Source organism: Uloborus diversus, chromosome 8 (assembly GCF_026930045.1).
Source record: "Uloborus diversus isolate 005 chromosome 8, Udiv.v.3.1, whole genome shotgun sequence".
Classification (NCBI taxonomy): domain Eukaryota; kingdom Metazoa; phylum Arthropoda; class Arachnida; order Araneae; family Uloboridae; genus Uloborus; species Uloborus diversus.
In genome coordinates, this window is record NC_072738.1 from 100,337,295 (window position 1) to 100,361,857 (window position 24,563).

General features: G+C 31.7%; 1 protein-coding gene across 1 annotated transcript in view; it reads right to left on the bottom strand.

Moving 5' to 3' along the window:
* Window positions 1-730: 730 nt before the first annotated feature.
* Window positions 731-24,563, bottom strand: part of LOC129228313 (leucine--tRNA ligase, cytoplasmic-like) — a 98,050-nt gene continuing 74,217 nt past the window's right edge. The window contains exons 20-27 of the mRNA XM_054862989.1: window positions 24,069-24,303; window positions 14,141-14,269; window positions 10,219-10,323; window positions 9,997-10,101; window positions 8,521-8,625; window positions 6,729-6,824; window positions 4,130-4,259; window positions 731-986 (exon numbers count right to left, since the gene is read on the bottom strand). Of these exons, the coding sequence (XP_054718964.1) occupies window positions 778-986; window positions 4,130-4,259; window positions 6,729-6,824; window positions 8,521-8,625; window positions 9,997-10,101; window positions 10,219-10,323; window positions 14,141-14,269; window positions 24,069-24,303 (1,114 nt within the window). The 3' untranslated portion in view covers window positions 731-777. The remainder of the gene's footprint in view (window positions 987-4,129; window positions 4,260-6,728; window positions 6,825-8,520; window positions 8,626-9,996; window positions 10,102-10,218; window positions 10,324-14,140; window positions 14,270-24,068; window positions 24,304-24,563) is intronic.

Genomic DNA, 24,563 nt, shown 5'->3' on the forward strand with positions numbered 1-24,563 from the left:
GAGCTAAGTAATTTAGTGCACAAAAATCTACCACCCTTACGCTATTTTTCGATATTGCTCCCGTGGTTTTCCAAGCATTTGTCATAGCGTGGTACAGGTTTTTGTATACCTATTCGTACAAAGTTACCGCCCGCTTAGTCAACCATGAGGACTCTTACAGGGCTTTGGCTGGTGCGTTTTTGAACATCCTCTGGTCTGCCCTCACCTCGCTCGCAACATCTTTCATTTGTTTCGGCATCTAAAGCCTTTCCAAGGTGGTCTGTGGCACAACAGCAATAATGAGCTCAGAGAACATGTTATCCCATGGCTGACTACACAGGCGGCCATTTTCTATGAATAGGTATACAAAAACCTGTACCACGCTATGACAAATGTTTGGAAAATCACGGGAGCAATTTTAAAAAATAGCGTAAGGATGGTAGATTTTTGTGCAATAAATTTCTTTGCTCTATCTGTACTCGTTCTTTTTTTTATATCAAAACGGAACTTACTTTAAAAATACGCCTCGTATATATATATATATATATATATACATTCAAATTTAAGTATCCGAATTTTTCCTCTTTTTAAGGGACCATATAAAAATGCACTTTTTTTTTTTTTGCTTCAAGCTTTTAATATCTAAACTCTGCATCTCATTTTCACCATTTGTGCAATGAAAGTGTTCATCGAGGTCTTGCAGGTGAAACGGAGAAGCACTGTCTATAATGTACATTAATACTGAAAATCATAGTCTTAAATATTTTATTAAAATAAATATATTATACAGCTGTTAAGTCACTGTTCAACAATGTAGCTTATTTGTGACCCAGTTTCATGTTTATGTCCATTTTCTTGAACGAAAATAGCAGTTCTTTCAAGATCAATGAAAAATTTAGAATTCAATACAATTGGAATCTTTCCTTTCTCTGTCAGACCAAGAACTGGAATAGTACGAGGTCCAGCTAAAATATCTCCATACCTCAAAAGTTTTACTTTATCAGCATCTAAAAAATAAATTCAGTGACCAGTCAAACTCTGTTAAATTGCATATTACAAATTATTGCACTTCAAGATTGTAGTTCAAGTTTAAAATAGAATGATACAGGCATAAAATCATACTTTCCAGTCCACATTGGAATCTTACTACTATTATATATGCAAATGTTTGTTACTCTTTCACGCAAAAACAACTGAATGAATTTTATTAAAACTTTACAATAATGCAAAAACTTATGTATAACTTATGCATCAGAATAACACATAAGGGTAGTTTTTGTCCCATTATGGGGAGCAATAAAACATAATTTTCATATAAATTCTCTATTATAGGGGTGAAAAAATACTTGCACATATTAATATTATATGTCCATCAAAAGCTCTGATTTTTCAGCTAAAATGGCACTAGTTCAAAATTTCTAAGTAGAATAAAAAAAAACGAGTTATTAGCTTTATAGTTCCATGTTCGAAGGCTTTCCTCTACCCAATACGGTATTTAGTGTATCATCTCAACTCCCAGTCAATAGCTACAATTGTTGTTCTGTTGAATATTTTTGCTTTTCGTTTGACTGTTCAAGGCTTTTCTCAAGTCAAATCAAAAAGTAACATTTTCGCATAAGATTGGCAAATAATAAATGGAATTGTCTGATTATTTTCCATTTTAATGTAACTTTGATGCAAATAATGGGTCTTTTTTTATTTATTTGTTTTGATTAGCAGGAATCTCGGCAATCCTTTTTGTGGAAAAAGTTTATCAGTTAAGGCATTTGGCAATTTTTTCAACTGCCGCTATCTTTGAAGCTAAAGACTATGCAATACTATTTCTCGGTTTTCACCATGTAACTAAAATATAGCCATTAAAAGGATCTTTAAAAGTTTTGTCAAAATGTAAAATAATCTGCCAACTAAATTAAGCAAACCCAACAAACAGCACAAAAGCTTCCATTAATTTGTCTTGGCGCACTATTTCAAACAATTGCCAAATTTTACTTCTTATTTTGGAAACGTTCCAATTGAAAATGTTTAACATCATTTTGTTTGTGTTTAATTTGTTCAGGAATTTTTGATTTGCTGTTTTCTTTTTTTTAAGAATGGTTGATTTGACGGGAAATTTTACAGTATTTTTTTTTTTTGTAATTGAAGCCTGATTGTTGAACACACGTCGCTTGACATAACTTTTATTTTAGAGGTAAACCGTGCAAAGTCAGGCGACGCAGCTAATACTGTATAAAACATTTGCTTTTTAATAATTTTAATAAGTTTGTATGATACCATTAAATATGTTTGCATAATAAATACTTAATTTGCTTACATATTAGCAATTTGTACACCCACAGCTTCAGTTTTAATTGTACGTGTTCAGTTAAATTAAAAAAAAAAGATGTGAATAAAGAATATGCCATGAGTTTTCTCAGCTATTTCCTAATGATGAAGAATGGATCGGAAAGGTTAAGATGAAAATCTTACGAATATTATATATACTCTGGATTTATAATGCATGATGTGTAGGGTCATTCCATATTATTCTGCATGAAAAATAAAATTAAGGAATGAAAATAACGCACTGCATAGTTTTTACAATAATATCTACCTAAACTTTAGAGAAATTGAGAGTTGAATTTTATGTCGCAAATTCAATGTTGCAAAAATGTTACATTCGTCACACTGTAGTAGTTTCGTTTCAAAAACCAATTTATGTGATTTTTACTGTGTTTTATTGCTTGAATATTACATAGAAGTTTTATTCTTTCACAAAATTCTGCAAAACCACAAGAAAATGATTATTAGACTTTTAAAACTCATGTTATGCAACAAAACCGAGTCTCTGAATGTTACGTTCGTCACTATGGAATGACCCTGTAGGGTAATAAAGATAGGTATGGATTCCTTTATGAATTCTTATGAAGTTGTTTACGTAAGAATAAACATTAAAACCTCTAAGAAATTAAAGATCAATAACAGAGTTTTAAGAAAAGTTCAAAGCATATTCAACATGTTTAAAGTGAAAAACCAACATAAACAAAGCAAGTTCTCAGGAAAATACAGCATATAGCTATATTTTAAGGCTACAATGGTGCCTCTTCATCAGTGCAAAAAACTCATCACACAACCAGAAAATTGTGAGAGAACTGAACTTTAACCACATGGACACCGGTATTTATACCTAATAGGTCAACGAATAGGAAATCATGACACAAGACAACCTACTAATCAACAAACTACAAGTTAACCCCAAGGCGAACAGCAAGTAGGAAGACAATCAAGGAAGCAAAAAGAGCGAGAGAAAATAAACAACTCGAAAAGAAAAAAAAATTATAAAAATTGCTTCTAAATATCGGGAAAAAATAAAATGCTGAAAAAAACGTTGACTAGAGAATCAGAATTTTTCCAAATATGGTAAGTTTCCAAAAATAGAGGTCAGAGACGAAGAACATTTACACATGAATATGAAAAATCAAAACAGTGGTCAGAAGTTCAACAAGCCATTCAACAAACCTTTTAAACATTATATTTGTTACCCAAATAATGAAATTCAGCTAAAAAGGAGAGATTTGAACAGTTTTGATTAGCAACAATCACATGGTATTTTACCTTGTGAGAAAAAAAATAAGCACTTCAAACTCAAAAGTCTTTTCAAAATTAAGCCATGGAAGCCTTAGCCAAGGGCGCCCATATAGGGGGGCAAGTAGGGGCTCAAGCCCCCCCCCTCGAAATGAGAACTTCCTTGCTTTTAGGGATTTTTTCTTTGCAACAATGTAAAAAAAAATCTTTTCCGGCCATTGATGAGTAAGTTATTAAAAATGTCAAATTTTAATATCTCCAATCTGCACTGAAGTTGGTTTCCATGGGGGAAAATATTCTGCTAAGTCATGGGGAAATTTTCTGAGTCCCCTCTTAAAATTTTGGGTATGGGCGCACATGGCCTTAGCCCTAAGCTTAAGGAGCCATGCAAAAAATAAATCATGGTTTTTAAGTAGCTGTCCTATCCTAAATGAAAGTAATTGCTGAGAACAATCAAGTTTTCCATATATACATACATATATATATATATATATATATATATATATTGTAGAATAATCATTTTTTAAGCGTAGAAGTTTTATATTTTCAAACGTTTTTAAAGTTAAACTGGGAAAGGAATTTTTACTACCTGATATTCTTTGCATTTTACAAATGTGGGAAACCACATTTGACACTTCTGTCCCATCATAAATAGGTATTTCCATTTCAAAATAACCACTGCATGGCTGTTGATTGATTAGCCTTAAAGGCAGAGATGGCTGAAAAAAGAAACTTATTAGTTAAAAAATTTGGAGCAAAATTGATTCATTCATTCTTAAGATTGCCTAGCTGCAGGCCACTATACTGAAATGAAAGATATACTAAAATGAGAAAGCTTTACTTTTCCATATCTTGATTAAAATGCTACTTTGTCAGAACTTATTATAAAATATATCCCATTCACAAATGACCATAAAACGTTGAATCCAGGTAAGATATGTGATAAAGTACTGGCTGGTGACAATAATTCAATTTCTATTATAAGTGCTGACAAGGCAGGCAACACACTGCTCCTAAGAATGGCATACCTAAGGCTACCAGGTTAGGGCAAACCTAATTTGGCAGCATTGTGAAAGCTACCGAGATCCTAATCATAGCACTACAATGCTGCCAGAGGAGACTGCACCATCCAAACAAGATAATTTTTGACTTTAAACATGTTTTTAATTACTCTTTTATGATCACCTTAATAGTTACTTATATAAAATCTAGCAGTATAGTTAATTTCTTTAAAACAATCTACAACAAATAGTCATTATTCTTTAGTTATAAACTTCTTACATTATGCAACACAGAAGGTCATTTTACTATAAGCAATTTTGAGATATCGTAAATGATGTGTACCTTACCCTTAGAGTATTAAATCTGTTATTTTATAGAATACCTAGTTATTTCATGGAATAACTGATCGTGTCTGTTAAGTGTAAAACTCTCTTGTATTTCATGGTTTAACTAGTTATTTCATAGAATAATGATTACAGCCCGTTAAAGTGTAAAGTAATCTATATCATATATCTTGCAAGACAAATACATTTACCTTCCACCCCTACTGCGTTTATGAACTATTCCAGGCCATAGGGAGAGAACTTGTTTATCGTGTTGGCGCCAGTGCATTCCAGTTAACTGATTGCTTGCACGTACATTGCTGGCTGCTGTTTGTACATACTGTTTTCACACATATCAGGTATTGATATACATTGCAGCATATAAATACCACTTATATGCTGCATAAATTAGATAAATTGCTTCTTTTTCATTTTAATTGTCTATCATTAGCTTATTTATAGAATATCTAGTTATTTCATTTTAGATATTTTTTTTATTTTACACTTTGTCTCTCATTAGTTAATTTATAGAATACCTTGTTATTTTGTAAAATAACTAGTTAGAAGGTCAAATTAATACCATATTACACACTTTAACGTGCATGATCAGTTATTTCATGGAATAACTAGGTATTCTATAAAATAACTGCATTATATATTTCAACGGTAACATATATATCCGGCAAATAATGTATATATTGGGGATGAATTGGTGCTGGAAGGATGTTTCGGTATTGCTTTTTTTCAGATGCCTCCCCTTTCCAAGGGCAGATCTAGAAATTTTTCTAGGATGAGTGATTGGTTTTCATCATTTACCTGTTATACCTATTTGATTTTCACAAGCAAGGCTGTGACCTCTAACTGCCACTAGAGGGCACATAAAGCTATTTGATGGAATTAAATTGTTTTGGTGGCCTTCACAGCACATTGCATCAAAAAAAAAAAAAAAAAGGTAACTTGATTATTAGTTCTGTTGTTCTCAGAGGGAAATTTTGAAAAAGAGTGGACTGAAAGTTTTTTTACCTCATCATTCTCTAGTGAATAGCGGTAATATTAAAAAATGCTTATTACTATTTATTTTTAAGTATTTAGGTATAGTAAAAGCCCACTAAGCCTAATCTCTATTCAGATAATTGAAAAAGTAAGTGGCCATTTTGTTAAAATTCATCACTCCCTCACAATCATTCCTTTTTATTCCTTCATAAGTAAGAAAGTGCTATAACTCATGAGAGAGTGATGAATTAAGGCTACTGTTTTATGGGATTAAAGTTAAATGATTGTTGTTATATAATAAATGCTAATCAACAAATCAATCTTGCAGCTGTTTTCACTTAGGTAAAGGTTATGATAGGCATCACTCCCTCACTTATATATATATATATATAAAAAAAGAAAAAAATTGTGCAAAAAATAGATAAGCTCAGATTAACTCATAAAAAAATAAATGGTATGTTTTTAACAAAGTTGATAGAAAAAAATTCTTAATTCTTATTTTTTTTCCTTTTTTGGAGGGGTACTCCGTTGCATTCGAGGCTGGTGGGTTATTGCTCTCGAGGTGGAAGGGTACCCTTGCAAAACCATTTGCCAATTTTGCTTCATCAAACCTTTTTTGGAATCTAATATACTACTTGTGTGAAAAAGATTTTAAAACCTGTTAGCTGCCAGTTATATGAATCAAGAAAATGCTTAAAATGAATACAATTACAGGAGATTAATTTCCTTCCATGTGGAAGGGGTAAAGAATGTTTTTTCTCGTTAAAAATACATAATACAAATTAGATAATTTGGCCCTTATATTAAAGACATTCGAAGAAAATAACCCACGTTCAGCTAATTCAAAGAAATACAAAATATTCAACTTACTGCAGTAGAATAAACAATGATAGGTTCTCCAGGGCAACAATCTTCAAGTGCTTTGTCAGTTGCTTCATCAGTGTACTTAAAAGATATTTCTTGTAACTGCAACAAAACATTGTGACTTATTTGTTTTGATAATTTCAAAATAACACCACATTCACTTCTTGCTGTAACATCTTGGTCAGTGTTATCAGGAATAATCCTGATAACACTGACCAAGCAAATTGTATGGCAAAGTAGTTTAACAGGTCAATTAAGATCAATGAGTCTACTGTGAAATAATTTCAATCTAATGAATAGTACAATTTAATGAATGAAGACACCAATACTTGTTAAAAATGTTTCACTAAATTTTACACAAGGGCGCCCATTTGCAAAATTTTAAATGGCGGCTCAAAAAATTTCCCCATGGTTTAGCAGAATATTTTCCCCATGGAAACCGATTTCAGTACAGATTAGAGATATTAGAATATGGCATTTTTAATAACTTATTCATTAATGGCTGTAAAAGAAATTTTTATACATTTTTGCAAAGAAAAAAGCACTAAAAGCAATTAAGTTCTCATTTCTTGGGGGGGGGGGACGTTTGAGCTCCCACTTGCCCAACTATATGGGCGCCCTTGCCCTTGTACAGGATTCATTACTTTTGTATTTAATTATTTTAATTGAAGAGTATATTGGGCTTATTTATACTGAATATGATATGATTGCCATTGCACTTCAAAAGGAAAACGAGCTGCAAAAAATTTAACAATCATCGCAAATATTTAAAATATCTACAAATAATGCTGAAATTCAACGACAAAACTTATAATATATATTTATTTACTAGCTGCATTGCCCGGTTTTGCACAGTCTACCTCAAAAATAAAAGTTTTGTCAAGTCACGCATGTTCAACAATTATTCTTCAAGTAGAGAAAAGAAAATACTACGAAATTTAACTTCAAAATAATCATTCTCAAAGAAAGAAAACGGGAAATCAAAACTTCCCACAAAAATTAAACGCAACCCTCCATGAATACAACTAAAATCCTAAAAAAAAAGAAAGAAAGAATATAAATCTCCAAATAATAATTGAAAGGGGAAATTTTTACCTCAAAACAAAATTTTATTTAGTCACAGTCGAGAAAAAAAAAGTCGCAACCTTCTAAAGGCTAATTTAAAATGAGATTGTGCAAATGATAATTTTCCAATTTAAAATCTCTGTTCCATTAGGCTTAGCAGGGCTTTTTAATTTTTTCCTGGTATTATTACAGCCTTTTTTTTAATTTAAAGGAAATGAATTAACTCTAATGGCGCCAAAAATCGAACTGATTGGATAATTATTTCAAGTAAAAAGAGCCATTTAATGCCATTTTCAAGCTTTAAAATTAAAATTCGAACAGTTTGGTACTTTTTTGGCACTTGAACCCCCCCCCCCCTCCTATATTCCTTCTCGGATGCCCATGTACCTCCCTGCCAAATTTGGACCAGATCCGACATAAACTAGATTTGTATAGGGAACATACATACACACACACATATACTTATCTCTGTTTTATTTATATAGATTCAATAATCTGAGCTATTGGAAAAAAGCTAAAACATTTAATTGACTCTGTAGCAGACAACTCCTTAAATTCAAAATTATTGCAGCATGAAAAGAATTTCCACTCTAAAATTTCATTTGTTTTGTGAATGATTTTGAATTCGAGCCTGTACTAAAACGACAATATCAAGTGCAACATTTACAAATATCAATCCTGCTTTAAAGAACACAACTTATATAAAACTGAGTACTAATAATTTAAAGTATACTTCTAATGTGCTCAAAAGGTATTCTTTATGTTCTTGTAGTACTGTCATCTCATCAAAGTCCAGAAACAGATTCAATGCTGAAATACCATTAGCTTGTGCTTTCTCCTGCAAATGGTGATACAAAATTACAGTTAAACAAATATAGAGCTTATAGGTATGCAATTAAAAAACAGTATATAGTAAGAACGTCCCAAACTTGGGCATTCGAAAAGTTCCATAATTAAGATTTTTTTTTTTTTTTTTTGAAAATGGACTACAAAAACAAGCGTAGATAAAATTATTTTTACATCAAAATATAATAAAAATTGACATACATTTATAATTCTGCCAGCATTTAAAGAATATCAGCCTTGATAAAAATTTCAGAATATCCACACACAATTCAAACCTCATTCATTTTAAGTGACATCCACAGTAGGGTGCTTCTCCACCTGAGATCTTCTCTTAAAAAGGTTGTAAATTACTATGTATTTAGAAGAAAACAACACGAGATTTTGCTGTCTTTCATTGCTTCCACGGTCATACGAAGAAAGATAACTTATTGGCCTTGACAAGTGTCAGCTTAAAAAAGTCTTACACAACATTTATCCTTTTCTTCTTTTAATGATTTTATATGGATATACAGTTGGCTCTCTGTTTAACGACTTTCAAGGGACCACAAAAAATCGTCCTTAAGTAGAAATCATCCTTAAATAGAATGCTTTTAACACTATAGTGTACCATCTGGGACCGTGAAAAGCTGTCGTTAAGTAGAGTGTCGTTACACAGAGAGCCAACTGTATAATCAAACTCCGCTATAACGAACCCTCAAATGACCAATTTAAGAGATAGTTATATTCAAGGATCCGCTACATCCAATTTTTCAAAAAAAAAAAGAAGCAAATTCATTACGACACTTCCATAATGGACCTTTCTAATTACATGAGAATTTTATTAGAGAATACGGCAATAAAGTGAAATGTTTTAACTATACTGTACTCATCAATAAGCTAACAATGGAAATTTACCATTTTAAAAAGATTTTTCCATAGCATGAAAGGAGGATGTTATTCTCAGTTGCAAAAAATTTTGGATTTTATATGCATTTTGACAATTTTTTAGTCAACTTTTGCAAACAAATCCACAACATGTTGATCTATAGTTTAGTTGCAAAAGAAAAAAAAAGCTCAAAACCTTAAAAAAGCAAATTGTGTCATTGTACAATAGAGTTCATAATTACTGACTCAAACATATGATGTGCATTTAACTAGCCAATGATAAGTTCCGTGACTATGAATTTATCGCTTCCTCTGTCAAAAATGTTATGTGTATACATATTTGAATTTAAAATTAATAGCTTTTCTGTTTTTTTCTTTTTCTTTTTTTGTAGATGAGTCAATATTGTACGCATACAAACAAATATAGTACATGTGTGTAACTGTGCACATAATAAAACAAAACACATTATACTACCAGATCCCAGAAAGCATATTTTACCTTCATCATTTGAGCGAAAGGCATCACCTTTTTCATATACTTCTTGAGCTCAGGAAGCTTACCAAGTTCGGACGATATTACTTTATTTTCAGGAAACTGGTCATTCTAATTAACAGAAACAAAACATGAAAAACAAGTAAATAACTGAATTAAATTCTACTGTACAGAAAATAATTTTAAAAAAAAAGACATATTTTATTTATAAGTTATTTTAATGATTACCTTATACAAATTTTGCAAAGTACTTAAAACTAAAGACTGCCAGGTGGGATAGGTTCTTGCAACCCAAATAACAGCATGAGTTGGTTTGGATACAGTAGTAGATTTCTGAATGGAAGAAAAAGGTTTAAATTAATAAATTGGAACAAAAAAAAAGCATTAATTCATAAATGAATCAGAACAGGATAGAAGGGCTTCAGTCAAGGCAAAGTAGTTTTTAATAATGAAAAGAAGCACATAATTTCAGTCAATACAGTAGGAAGCAAATGCTGATTATTTTCTAGGGCTCGACCGATGGCATTTTTTGGCCGATGGGCCGATGCCGATTGTTCAAAGATGGCCGATTGTTTTCCTCCAAATGGCCGATTGCCGATGCTGTTGGCCGATGGTAAAAAAAAAATCTAACAGAAATAAATTGATAAAATTGTCAGGGATTTAAAGGATCATTGATTCATTTCACTTTACTTCCTTTCTACGGATAAGGAATTGTAATACTCTCCCCCCCCCCCAAAAAAAAAATCAGATTTCGACCTAAATTTTTATTTTATGATCATCCAATTTAAACTTCACAAGTTTTTTCTGCACATATGTACATGCATATGTACCTAAGAACATATAGATGACCGAAATATCCATTTTGAAAGCCTCCTTAGTTAAAATTATCGTAAATTCTCTTGTGATGTTTTCATGCGCGTAAACTTATGTCACTCAAAAACGTTATAAAATAGTAAGTTGAAAACTCATACGTAGGTAGTATGATCTAAAAGTTCGAGGACAAGTTGTATAAAAATTTACCGTGAATCTATCTACAAAATAGTCACCTTGAACGACTATGCACTTCTGCCACCGTTCGTATAGCTTTTAGAAGGACTCCTGGAAGACATTTATTGCAACCTCCTGTAAAGGCTCTTTCGCTGCTTCTTTGACTTCATCGTGGGGAAGAAGGCGACTTTCATGTTGAGGATGCAAACCAATAACATCACGTTTCGTCGGAGTTAGCTCCGTGTGACTTTTACCTGTTCCCAGCAAAAAAAACATTTGCATGGACGCCGCTTTCTTCCGTCAGGAGAAGATAAAGCTGCATCACAGAAGGTAGTGAAAAATGGCTTCCAGGAGTTTTTCCAAAAGTTATATGAACACTGGCAGAAGTACATAGTCCCTCAAGATGACCTTTTGTAGGTGGATGTGCTTCGGTAATGTGAACTATTCTGGGTAAGGTTTTATACAGCTTATCCCTCGAACTTTTGGATCGTACTACGTACAATCTGTATAGGGTGTAGTCATGCTTCTCCTTTTTTGACTGCTGTATGATGGAAGACAAAAAACAACAGCCCCCCCCCCCCCAAAAAAAAATGGAGGAAAAACAAAGAGACTGTTTAATAACCAATTGATTTTTTTTAAATTGAACATATAACTAAGATTTCAGTAATATTTTAATAATGCTTGGATTTAGGTAAACTAAACATAGTTAAAAAGCATTGAATTATGTTGTTTAATCATTCAAAAAAAAAGCTATGAAACCGTCAACAAATTACGCTATTAAAGTGGAAAGATTGCACATAGACATTTTTTAGTCATCAAGTTAAACAAAAAAGGTAACAGATAAATTACAATATTAAATCATAATAGGAATATTTTTATATTTATTTAAAATTTATGAATAGAAAAGTTGGCATTTTTCATAAAATGTATAACAGTGGCGTAAATTTTGCGGAAAAAAGAAATAGCCACGAAATGAGTGAGATTCTTAAAATGCAGCTACAATAAACAAACTCAATATTTACCCCAAGTTAATAACTGAATACATATACATTCTACTTGATTTGATGTTTGCACACGTAATATTGAACAATTTGATTGAGTAATCTTTTATGGAGCACTACAAACACGTTCAAATCAAATTTTTCAATTTAACAATAATTTTCTGAAATTTAAAAAATTGCATAGTAGAAAATCCTTGAAACTTTTCTACAACATATTATTAAACATATGATGAAAACAAAAATAACTTATTCATTGATTTTATATAAATACATAAAAATAGTTACAACAGAAAAAAAAATCTATCGCTATTAATGATGCAAAAAAGGTAACATTACAAAATATAGGTGAAACAAGTATAAAAAATACGCAAAATGACATTTCGTGACCAAAATAAATAATCGCTTAATATTTAAGAAATGCTTGAAACGACGAGGGCGGATTAGGGGGTCACCCTCTAATTTTGGAGTAACTCACAATGTTAAACTTCGGCCCCAACTTCGGCTTAATTTTTTTAGTACAGAAGCGCTACCACCAACGTCTCGGAAGAGTTTCTGAATCTACTTCAGCACTTCCGAAGAAAAATTCAAAATCTCTTTGTTTTCCGAATTATGTCACAATTCAAAACGTCTTTAATCAATTTCTAATTAATGCTCTAAACTCTTCCTAAACAATAGAAAAAACTTGAAAAAAAAATCTCTAATTTTATGAATGGTGTTAGTTTTAAACAACTCAGAAGTACAACTTTAGTTTAATTTCAGAAATTGAGGGAGTAGGAGGAGGAGCACGCAAGTGTTCTCGGAAATACAAAAAATAGTCGCAAAAAATAGAGTTCAAAATAATAATAAACATTGAGCAGAAAAACCCTTTTAAAACTTGCACCCGAGTTTGTTTTGACGTGCAGTGGCGGATTTAAAATGTAGCAAATGTTGCAATTGCGCGAGGGCCCCATAACCATAGGGGCACGGTAGGAGTTACAACAATGCTTTTGATAAATGTTTTACAACTTCTGTGATAGAGAAATACGGCCCCAAAATGTATTTCGACGGGCCCCAATCTTGTAGCTCCGCCGAAGCGATACAGAAAAGACTGCATTACTGTGATTCATATTACAAACATCGAAAAATTAAAAATTACCGTCGGTTCAACGGGAATCAAACAAAATGAAACAAAACCGGTTTCGCCATCTCATATTTGTTTCCACGGTCTCCAATTCGGTAATATATCACCAAATGATCGTCAGTCAGAGACGCTATATTAGTTTTGCATTGAAATAAGTAATTAATAGCCACAAAAAATCAGTTAATAGGCTTTTTAGAACATCCGATCGAAAACAAAAAGGGAAGGTCACAACTGGAACGTGCGCACTTCCCACAGGCGAAAATTTAGCCTTCTACAGCTTACCATTTTTTAGTTATGACTTATGAGAGATACATACGTGCATCCAGCCGCAAGAAACAACGCAATAATTAACCTGTTTGGTACCTGAATGCAGTATTAAAAACTCTTTCAGGGGTGACTAAAATATAAATTCATACTGAAATTTAAGTAAACAATTTTGTTTGAAAACAACAACTCCCTTTACTTTGTATTAAAAAGTTAAACAAAGGTCTTTTTTTTTTCAAAAACATCGGCCAATTCCATCGGCTTTTCGATGTTTTTAAGGCCGATGGGACGATGTTTCCTGCAAGTTAGCATCGGCCGCCGATGCCGATGGCTAAATTGTGGAACCATCGGCCAGGCCGATGCATTGGTCGAGTCCTAATATTTTCTCAACCCCTTCCATTTGTAAAACAGTTTGATTAAGAATATTGAATACAACAAAGAGAATAGATCAATTAATAATAACTGAGAATAGAACACTGCTACTATTCCAAAACATAAGATGAATTCAACAACCCTGTTTATCCTATTTATGACTGAAGACCTCTTAGTATGTTCTCATTGAAACATTATCAACAAACGAAACAAAGTTACAAACTGCCCTTGAGCTAATACTAATTTAGTTTGACCAAGAAATGCTGAAACTAAGTGCATATCTTGTGAAAAAACATACAGTTCTTCTATTATATGTTTTTGCAACACTAGCATTACTCCTTCTGTAATAACTTAAAAATTTAACATGTGATTTTACATTTAAAAACTTAGTGAAATTGTTTATTACCTTAGAAAGTAGTGTTTTCATCCTTAGTCGAAACTTGTGAACAGCATCCATAAAATAAGCAGATGATTTTAGCAAAGTTGTGTCAACTTTTTCAGCAATAGGCCATTTTGCATGCATTATACTGCTTTCCTGAAATATTTTTGGAAAAAAGCACACAATAAAAATTGACATTTTTTGTTTCATCAAAGTTAAATAATAAATCAATCATATAGAAAATTCAAAATTTTATAGAAATCTTTCTAGCCTACTTTCCCATAAAAGTAAAAACGAATATAGACACGAAAGAAAGATTAATGTATCATAAAAATATCAATTTTTTAAAAAAAGTCAAAAATAAATAAACTATACTAATAAAAAAGATTTTATTTTCTTGGAAATTCTTAATAAATTTAAGTAGTTCTACTTGTGGAAATTAGGAAAATATTTGTTAAAAAGGTAAGTTGGTTGTCATTTCAGAGATATCATTGCTTAAAAATGCTCTAAAAAGGGTATTTTTTTTACTTTTAAGATGCTTTGTTTTTGCAGAAAAATGATTGTTAAAGTGAGTGATAGGGGCCATTTTGGTGGGTTTGGTCTGACACTATGTCGCAAAGTGAATTTTTTGTGGACTTGAAACAAATAATGAATTTTCAAAACATATATTTAAGGCAAATTCATGAGCACTCACGGAAAAAATATGAGATTGTAAATTAAAACTGCCAAATAAATATTATTTCAGATATCAAATTGGTGAATAAAGTAGTCCCCAAAATGCAATATTAGGGTATTTTTGGTCAATTACAGTAGGAGAAACATGACCCATCATGGCGCCCTGATTGGGGAAAATAAACTTATGATACCTTGAAATAACCACTACTTTCGTTGAAGTATGTTGATTTCAAATGGGAAAACTTGTGCGGACGGGGATGAAAACTGATTTATATTCTTCTGGGAAACAATAACTGATGAGTATTATTTGTTCATCAAGGCAGAACTTTCAGAACAAAAACATTTAAAAAACAGATAATAATGTACAGTCGACTCCCGCTACAACGCGATTTGACTTACGCGAAATGGCTATAACGCGAATTTTTCACGTGTAACGAATTTTAAAGCTAAAGCGAGTTTTTCGCTCACAACATGGATTTTTTTTGGAAGAAAATATCATCTTCGTTATTGGCTACTAAATATTGATTTCGTGAGTGTTATTACATCCCTTTAAGCATCATTGACAGCCAAAGTTCCTACACCAAACTAGTCTAGTGCATCAAATAACCACTCAGCATCTTCCCCAGTAGCACCAGAACGTTCAAATCTGGTACAGAAATCGTGTTATTGGTCGAATGACGGTGTTAAGTGTTACTTGCACGTAAAATTAGACGTACAGCAACAGTGACATTATCACGGTGCCAGAGTAGTTCTGAGGGGACGTCATATTAGACGTTCAAAAAACGTTCTAATGACACGGTGTTATTCCCGTGATAAAATAACGTAATATTTGACGTTCCGATATCACCGCATCCGAGCGCCCTCTATATCTGTATACCTTGGAATAGTTTCAGAAACTTTCTTTGCTTGCCAACTTCAACCACTTTCGTAGCAACTGCTGAAAAACAATCCGAGCAAAGGATTATTCTTTTATCAAAAGTAAGTGATTGATTTAATTATAATTACTTTTAAATCTTTCACATGTTAATTTTGTTTATAAATCGAATTTCATTTAAATTTTGAGTTAATTGGGTTTTTTTTCTTAGCTTCGAACATTCTGCAAAACTTTACTGTTCCATTTGTATAATTTAATATCAATGGCTATTTCACAGATATATTTTTCGCTAACGTTTCTTTGTGCAATTTTCATCGAATTGATTGCTACATTTATTTTCCTTAAAGTGGTTGTTTTAGTTATTCTTGTTTTCGACTATGAATTTTAAGTTGCAATAGAGTATACATATATATTTTGTTTTTGCTGAATCTCGGTTTTTGATGTATTTAAAATGCTTTATTTTAAAGTTTTTATACTTTTAAGAAAGTAGACGGCTCACACATAATGATTCTATTATTGCAAAAATAATCCTCCAAAATGTTTATGAAAAATGTGTTGCTGCTGTAAAATGTGGTACATACTGTACAGAAATCAGAAAATTAGTATTCTTGAATGTTGAGACAGAAAATGAGTCTAAATTATTTAAAGAATTTTTCAATTTAAAATATTCATGATAAAGAATCAATTTTATCAACAGAAAAAGTCTCAATAAAAATAGTACCTAAAAAAATTATGGCGTTGAAAATGGTCAAGATTATAAAAACAAGATTCGTTGTATAACGCATTCAATTTGTTCCATTCTAAAGCAATATTTCCTGTTGTTAAAGATATTGTGTCTGACTATGCTTTTTTGTTTTTATTCATTTATTTTTTTTCAGAAGCAAGTTGAAATAAATGCTAGGTTATGTTTTCGGTTTATAAAAATAGAATGCGTATTGCTTGTTTATTCTATCGCAGCAAAACAAAATGGCGAGCTGCTACCAGCTGTTGATTACCATCACCTGGTGCTTGAAAGTTTTCTGCGTTTAATATTCCCGCACAGATTTAACAAATAAAAAAGAATGGCAAAAATCAACTAATTGAATTGATAACGGATGGGGAAAGAAAAATAATATTAAATAGAAGTGTTGGCTTAAGGAGTTAAAATTATCTCCCAGTGTTTTTTGTATTAAGAAAAATATTCTCCTTGTAACGAATTGTTTGAACACAGATTTTTTTTTAAGTCTTTATTTTGAGTTTTAGATTCGGCTTTTTAATTTTTAATGTCTTTTTGACGAAAAACCAGCCTTGCTCTTGCATTAATCGGCATACTATAAGTGGAATTAAATTGTATTAAATTATGAGTAGAGTATGTTTTGTGCCATTTTTAAATAGGATCGAATTTATGTCGAATCAAGGGGCGAAAAAATCCTCAACCTGACCTTTTCATATTTTCATGAAACTTTCAAAACTCTTCTCTTCCACTTCTTAAATTTGTAAATAATTTTGAAAAACAAAAAAAAAAAAACAATAATTCAAAACTTATGGTTTTGAAATTCGTTAAAAAGCATTTGCTGGTCGGCAGTGCTTTCAAATATTTAAAAGCATTTCTATGAGAACTTCAGTCTTGTAAAATAGCTCCTTTTGAAATATAATTACGTTCTCTTTAATTCGATATGTAAATTGAAAACCTTTTAAAAATATGTTTCTCACGTAATTTCAAAAATACTTGCGATAGTGTCTTTCATCTCAAAAAATTAGTGCTAATCAGGGGTGTTTGTGATCCCAAATTTCCAAAAATTTTGGGCTGACGCAATCTAAAACTAAAAAAGTATTAAAAAAATTTAAAGTGGTACTTTTCAAATGATTTCAAATGTAAAGGGGGCAACTTCCATAAATTTCACTGTCTATAGAAAAAAGTACTTGAGTCCACCATTACCCCTGGTGCTATCCCTTAATGGTTCCTCTCTGAAAGTATTTTTTTTTTTTTTTTCAAAATCTCTAAAAGACATTATCTCAAAAAAATGAGAATTTTTTTTCCTAAATATTGAGTTATGTGAAAAAAAATTTTCGAAGAGTATTTAAGTTACTGATTAAGTTAAAGTGCATGTAATTGTCAGCCATTACACAATCCTGATGCTCCCATAGCTTTGAGATATCATTTCAAAGCACAGCAGGAAGGCATATTAACAAACATCAATTACTCATTAGTTGCATCGCCTGGCTTTGCACGGTCTACCTCGAAAATAAAAGTTATGTCAAGTGACCATTCTTCAGCAATCCCTCTTGAACAAAAAACTAAAAAAAAACAGTAACATTTTGCGGCAGATTCCGGGAAAATAACCAAAAAGGGAACATTTTAAGTATCTCGATCACAGGAAAACCCTCAAACCAAAACTCAGAATTTTATTTGTTCATGTTTGAGAAAAAAAAAAGCAACAGATCTTTTTTCTCAATGATTTTCTGCATGCTACAAACTTCAATAAAAGCATTGTTACGAAAAGTTGATGCAGCACTGATAATTTGAATGGAGGAAAGCCCTCGAAAAATAGGGATTTTATGTCGAAATCTAAGTATTATAATTAGTAGTTTTCAGTTGATATCTCCGCTAATTATTGTCGGGGGATTATTTTGAATAGCCAAACATAAATACGGGAAAATTACGAATACATCGATACCTGGTTCGATGTTCAGTTTACTGGCGTTCAGGAAAAGTAACTCGGACAGAGATAGATAGATTAATGCATAGATAGATAGGTACATACGCTCAGTTTTTAATTATGTAAGATGAATTCTGAAAGATCTTATTTTTTTTTAAACCATATGCATCTTAATGATATAAAAGAGGAAAGTTTCTGAAAGTTTCATGTTAGTCTGAAATGGTCTGGTTGAGTGCCTAGTTGGTTTAACATGTGAGTGACCCAATACGAAATAGAACACAAAGAAATTAAAACAGTAACAAATGAAATAAGCTTTTTTATTACAATGAAAAAAAAACAAATTAGTGCACATCTCTTCTTTGTCTGACAACTTCCATTTCATCCTTTGGTATAAGTCTTAATAAACGCGATTTTGGAAAAATATCAATGAATATTTTCATATCTTGAAAATAATTCTAGTAATATCTCTGAATATATGGGTGGTACATTGATTCTTATCTTTCTCCATTATTTGATCTGAGATGTGCACAAAATAGATAATTTAAGTAATGCAACTAGCATCTTCTCCTGAAAGCAGCAGGCCATGTTTTATATGTGTACAAATTGGTTTTCCTATGTAGAAGTAGAATCAAGTTATGACAATTTAAATTATTACCCAATTAGACTAAAAATACTAACCAATTCAGGTTCCATATCAAACAACAAATAAACACTCAAAAATGATGCAAAAATGCAGAAATAAAGAGTATCAATTTATTTTTAAAATAATGAAAATATGTTTTTTTCAGTATGAAATGGTGGAAAAAAAAGTACTATCATAGAAAACGCATAGAACTTTCTTAGTGATTTTTTCCCCGCTTAGAGAAATTAATGGTCTTGCTCGATATATAGCACAAAAGTCACAAACATGGGTACTCGAGTTGGATTTTGAAATTCCTTTAAAAGCAGCATGGTTTTTCTGTGATTAAAACTAGAATCATATTTTATGTTTTTTTTACATACATCATTATGTAATTTTTTTCATTAAAGAAAATCCTAAGTCAAATTGTCTCTTATATTAAAAAAATGTATTGCCTCTCTATGACTATTTCTAAAAAATGATGAACCACTGGGCTCCCAAGGTATGATCAACGGTTGTATTGTACTATTGGATTTGAACACTTCGGGTTACATTTTTTTCCAACTTATTTAGTTTAATTTGTATCATTCAAAAAATAAGAATGTTTACGTCAGGTGATGATTTCTGACTGTACTTCAAATTTTTTACGCACTTAATCTTATTATAAGCTGCAATTTTTGTCTTTTTATTTGTATTTTCATTTCAGGCAGCCAAGGTCATTAATGGGACAAAACGATCAACGCCTTTCTTTTTAATTCCTTATTGGTTGTTAATGAAATCAAAATATGTGTAAGAGTTTATCATGTAAAATGAAGGGTATTTTGGGATTAAATTTTTTATTAACTTGTATGCGTTACTCATTGATTTTTTGTGTGACTTCCGTGATTCGTTTTGCAATTAACTAAAGAATATAAGAATATAATTCACATGAGTTTTTCTGAGGGCTAAGAAACATCTTGCATTTTAGAGAGAGAGAAAATGGGGAGTAGAGGAAATTTAGGGTTTTAACCATAAAATTCTTTAATCAATAAAAAAGTTAATGCCATAAAATGGCTTTATTAGGGAAGTCCATTGAAAATTTGGGACCCTTTTCAAGTAGAATCATAAAATGATTCAACTAAAGTAATTTTTTTTGTCATCCAAATATTATTCATCACAGACCAACTAAAAAGAAGCAGGCACTTCAAAAAAAAAAAAAAAAAAAAATCCCTAGCAAATTTTTACATTTGTGATAGTTTTACTACTGTTGCTGTATTTTATTTTTTAATTTATTTCTCCATATATGTAGTAGACACATCTTAGCCATTACAGAGCATCATTTGAAAATTGTAAGAACTTTAAGGGGAGTCAGTACCCAAAATACTTTCAAAAATTTGATTTTTTGATTTCTATATATTTTGATACTCCATTTCAATACCTTTTTAATGATACAAACTTCTTGATCATGCTCATATGAGAAGTAAGTTAAAATAAACTTTTTAAAAATGTAAACATATTTTGATAAGGTATGATTTTCTTCTTTAAATTGTTATATCGAGAAATGGTATTTTTGAAACAAAATGTTCTTTTTTCTCAGGACCTGAATTGTATTAGGCTTTGAAATTTTTGCCACTAATTCCATACATCTAATTAGAATTTTTTTAAAAAGCTTCCTTTCTGTAAAATTTTTCTTTAGTATAAAGAAAAAAGTCTACTTAAGGTACAGAAAAAATTCATAATTGTATCTTTAATAGATTTTCAGAGAAAGGTACATGAACAAGTGCAAATTAACATTGACGGTATAGGGGGTACTAACTCCCCTTAAAATATGTATTTTATTTATTGAACTATTTTAATTTATTAATGTACAGGATTCGTCAAACCGGGCCCAGCACGGAAAAAAAAAAAAAAAAAAAAACGTGGGTTTCTTAACACGACCACTTGAAGAAAATAGACTATCTCGATAAAGTCGATTTTTTTTTTTTTTCAAAATTTGCCACATATTGAAACATTCATTTCAGAAACAAACTACATATTAGATCTAAAATAAATAATACCAAGTATACGAAAATTGGCATCTGTCTTTCTGAACAACTTCTTAAAATTTAGGAAATAAAACTGCATATGGACTTGATAAAAAAAATCCAGGGTAGCTAAGATTTTTTAAATTACTCCGGCTTTTCTTCAAACCCTGTTCAAGTATTCATGGGAAATTACTTCTGAAGTTATGTTGTAATACACCTTGAATAAGCCCAAGAGTCGAACCTCGAAATTGTGGTGTGACTGCAAGGCGTACTGCTATTAACTGCCCTAGAGAGTTGCATTTCAAGACAGTATAGCCTCTACAAATGTTCATTTCATCAAAATCTGTAAATTAATCGGTATTTTTTAAATTTTGTGTTATTATTTAAGTCTGCAGAACAGAAAATATAAAACCCTAATTTACAAAAACTGTACACGTTTAACTGATATTGTAAACAAAAGGTTAAAAAAAAACTACGTTTAGGAAAAAGTGCACAAAATCTGAGCATTGTAATTCAAGGTAGTATTTACGGGAGGAGTCGAAGGACCGCGACCCCTCTCAATATGCCAAATTTTGCAAAACGTTAATTTATATTTTTCAAATATGGCTAAGCTTTTTTTTCCTGGATTTTTGTATAAGATATTTTTGCATTTTACTAGAGGGGCAAAAACTCCTCTGCCAAACTCCCCCTCCCCCTTTGTAAATTTTTGCGCATCAAAGGAACTATGTACCAAATTTGGCAAATATCATAAACTCGATTTGTAAAAAGGAAAACGCTCAATGGGGTTTTTCCTCCCTCAGGGGGTGGGAAGAAAACTCCCCTATGTGAATTCCTGAACATCAAAAGACCTCTTAAACGATCCAACATAAACTGAATTTTGCATAAGGGCAAATCTTCTTTGGGGGAATTTCCACCTCCATAGGAAGGCGAAAACTCCCTTATGTGGATTTTTCAGCATCAGAGAAAGCTATGTGCAAAATCTGTCAAAGGTCCAGTGTAAACTAGATTTTTGTGAGATGGAAAACCCTCTATGTGAATTATTGAGCATCAAAAGACCTATGAGCCAAATTTGGCAAAGATCCGACGTAAACTGAATGTGTACAAGGAAAAATCCTCTATATATTGTTTCCCATCGGCAGGGGCGAAAACCCCAAGGACGTTCTTGAGCGTCAAAGTATCTACGAGTCAGATTTGGCAAACTCGATTTGTAAAAGGAAAAGTCCTGTATGTGGGCATCTGCACACCATAGAAATGGGGCGAACACTCCCCTATGAGACTTCTTGATCATCAAATGACTTGACAAAATTGAGTGTGCCAAATTTGTCAAACATCCAACATAAACTGGATTTTTTTGTAAAGAAAAATCCTCATTGTGGTGTTCTTTGAGGGGGGGTCTTTCTATGAGGAATTTTCGATCATCAAAAGATTTCAGTACGAAATTCAGCGGAGATCTGACGAAAACTGAATTTGTAAGTGGAAAACGCCCTTATGGGGTACACCCTTCATTTTTTCGATTTTTTTTACCTGTGAAAGCAGAATATTCAGTATTGTTATGTTAACACCAAAATGAAACGTCATCCTACCATTTTAATGTAACGTAATATTCCACGTTCAAAATTGGTGCAAAAGCGGTGGTACAACATCAGATTTCGACGTGCTATACGACATCGATCGACGAGACACATAGACGCTTTTTAGACCATTCTGGGAGAACGTAATTTGAACGTGTCGGTTGGTGTGCTCTGAACGTGTTATAGAACGAGCTTTGAACTCCTTTGTGCTGCTTGGGTTTTAGTTATTTATTCTTTTCGTTCTAAATATAAATGTTGATGAAATATAATGGCACCTTAGTGTCACCTTCATCTAAAGTTTGAAGATGGGAAGAAAAAGTTTCTGATCAAAAAATGTAAAAAAGACTAAGATTCTCGATATGCTTGAACAACTACAAAACGTCGACAGTAGCGCGACAATAAGTTATGAGTGAATCTTCATTACGTACAATTAAAAGTCAAAACAAAAAGATATCCATAAAATTTCAGAACTTAGTTTCAATATTGAAGCTTGCAGAGCAGTCTAGTCAAGTAAATATTATGAAAACGGAAGCTGCTCTTGTATTGTGGATTAATAAGGAGATCAGGAAGAGGAGATGTTGCTACGTTAAAAAGAAAAGGCGAAGCAGCCGTATTTAAAAATGTATTAGATAAGAATAACGATCTGATCATGGAGCATAAATCATCATTATCTTCATTTTTTAACTCTTAAATATTGTTACTGTATCTACTGTATAGTACTATTATAGTGCATCATTTTAATTTTACTACATGCTGTGCGTACCGTGTTGTTTTATTTTATGCATTTTATTCCCGTTGGTCATTCATTTTGTGCATCATAAAGTATCTCATATTGAATAACAGTTTTTTATTTTTTAAATACAGTAAAAGTTCAGTTCTTTTGCAAGAAACTGTAGTGTATGGTTAAGGAATGCTTTACAGCAGTTTGAGGGGTGTTTATAAGTGTCTAAAAGTATTTGGTATGCTTTAAAAAATTTGCATACATATCTTTTTCTACAACACGAAATTTCGACTTACGCGAGGAGTCTTGGAATGCATCCCTCGCGTAAGGACTCGACTGTACTTTATTTAATGCATTTCAAATGAGTTCAGCTGTGTAAAATGTATACCAATGCACTGCAAGTAAATTTCAAATTGAAGTGAATAATCTTTTGAACTGATATTATAATAATTCATAAATACACAGATTCTACATTCCAAAAAACATGGACCAAATTCATTTTTTTACCATTATTTCTATCCACTCATGGATGTATCTGACCAAATTATTAACTTCACAATCAAGATTTTTTAGTGTTATTATTGAAAAATAAAAAATGGCATTTCAGGGTATTAAAAGATTCAGCTTGATTCTCAAGTAACTGAAATTAGTTTTGGACCGGTCACAGAATGGACAATCTTGTTCCAAAACAAAACAACTGACATTGACATTGAATTACAAATGTCAGATACAACTTTATTCAATAATTACATTTCAGTTCTGTTTCGCACATCAAATTAGATAAAATCAGTCATTATAAAAAAATTTTAAAAAAAATGTTGGATACCATTTATTTTACGCAAAAAACAATTACCTTTCCAAGTAGTCCCCATATGTATTCGGATATATGGGGACAAATCGGACACAGGAGCAAAAGTTGAGTTTCAATAAATTTAAAAACTAAATCTTGTCTCATATTTTCCTTAACCGTGAGCTCTCTATATTTATCTCTAGCTGCTTGTAGTTCGAAAAAGCCAGTCCTCAAAGCTTCTTTGAACATTAGCCTTTCATAATACTCAGCGGCTTGGGTAATGCAGTAACTCATTTCACTGCAAAAAAGTAAAGTTTATATCAGAAATATATGAGTAAATAAGCTAAAAATTTCTACAGTATAAAGGGGGGGGGGGGTCATCACATACGTGTGCATTACTTTAGTTAGCCTTTTAACTGTCAATAAAACCACATGAGTTTAACAGCATAGTGCAAATAAGAATAAATATTAACAATGCAAGATAAGGAGACAGAGAAAATACTAAGGGGACATAGAAACAAAAAAAATCATACAATCTAATTCACTGATGCATTTGAG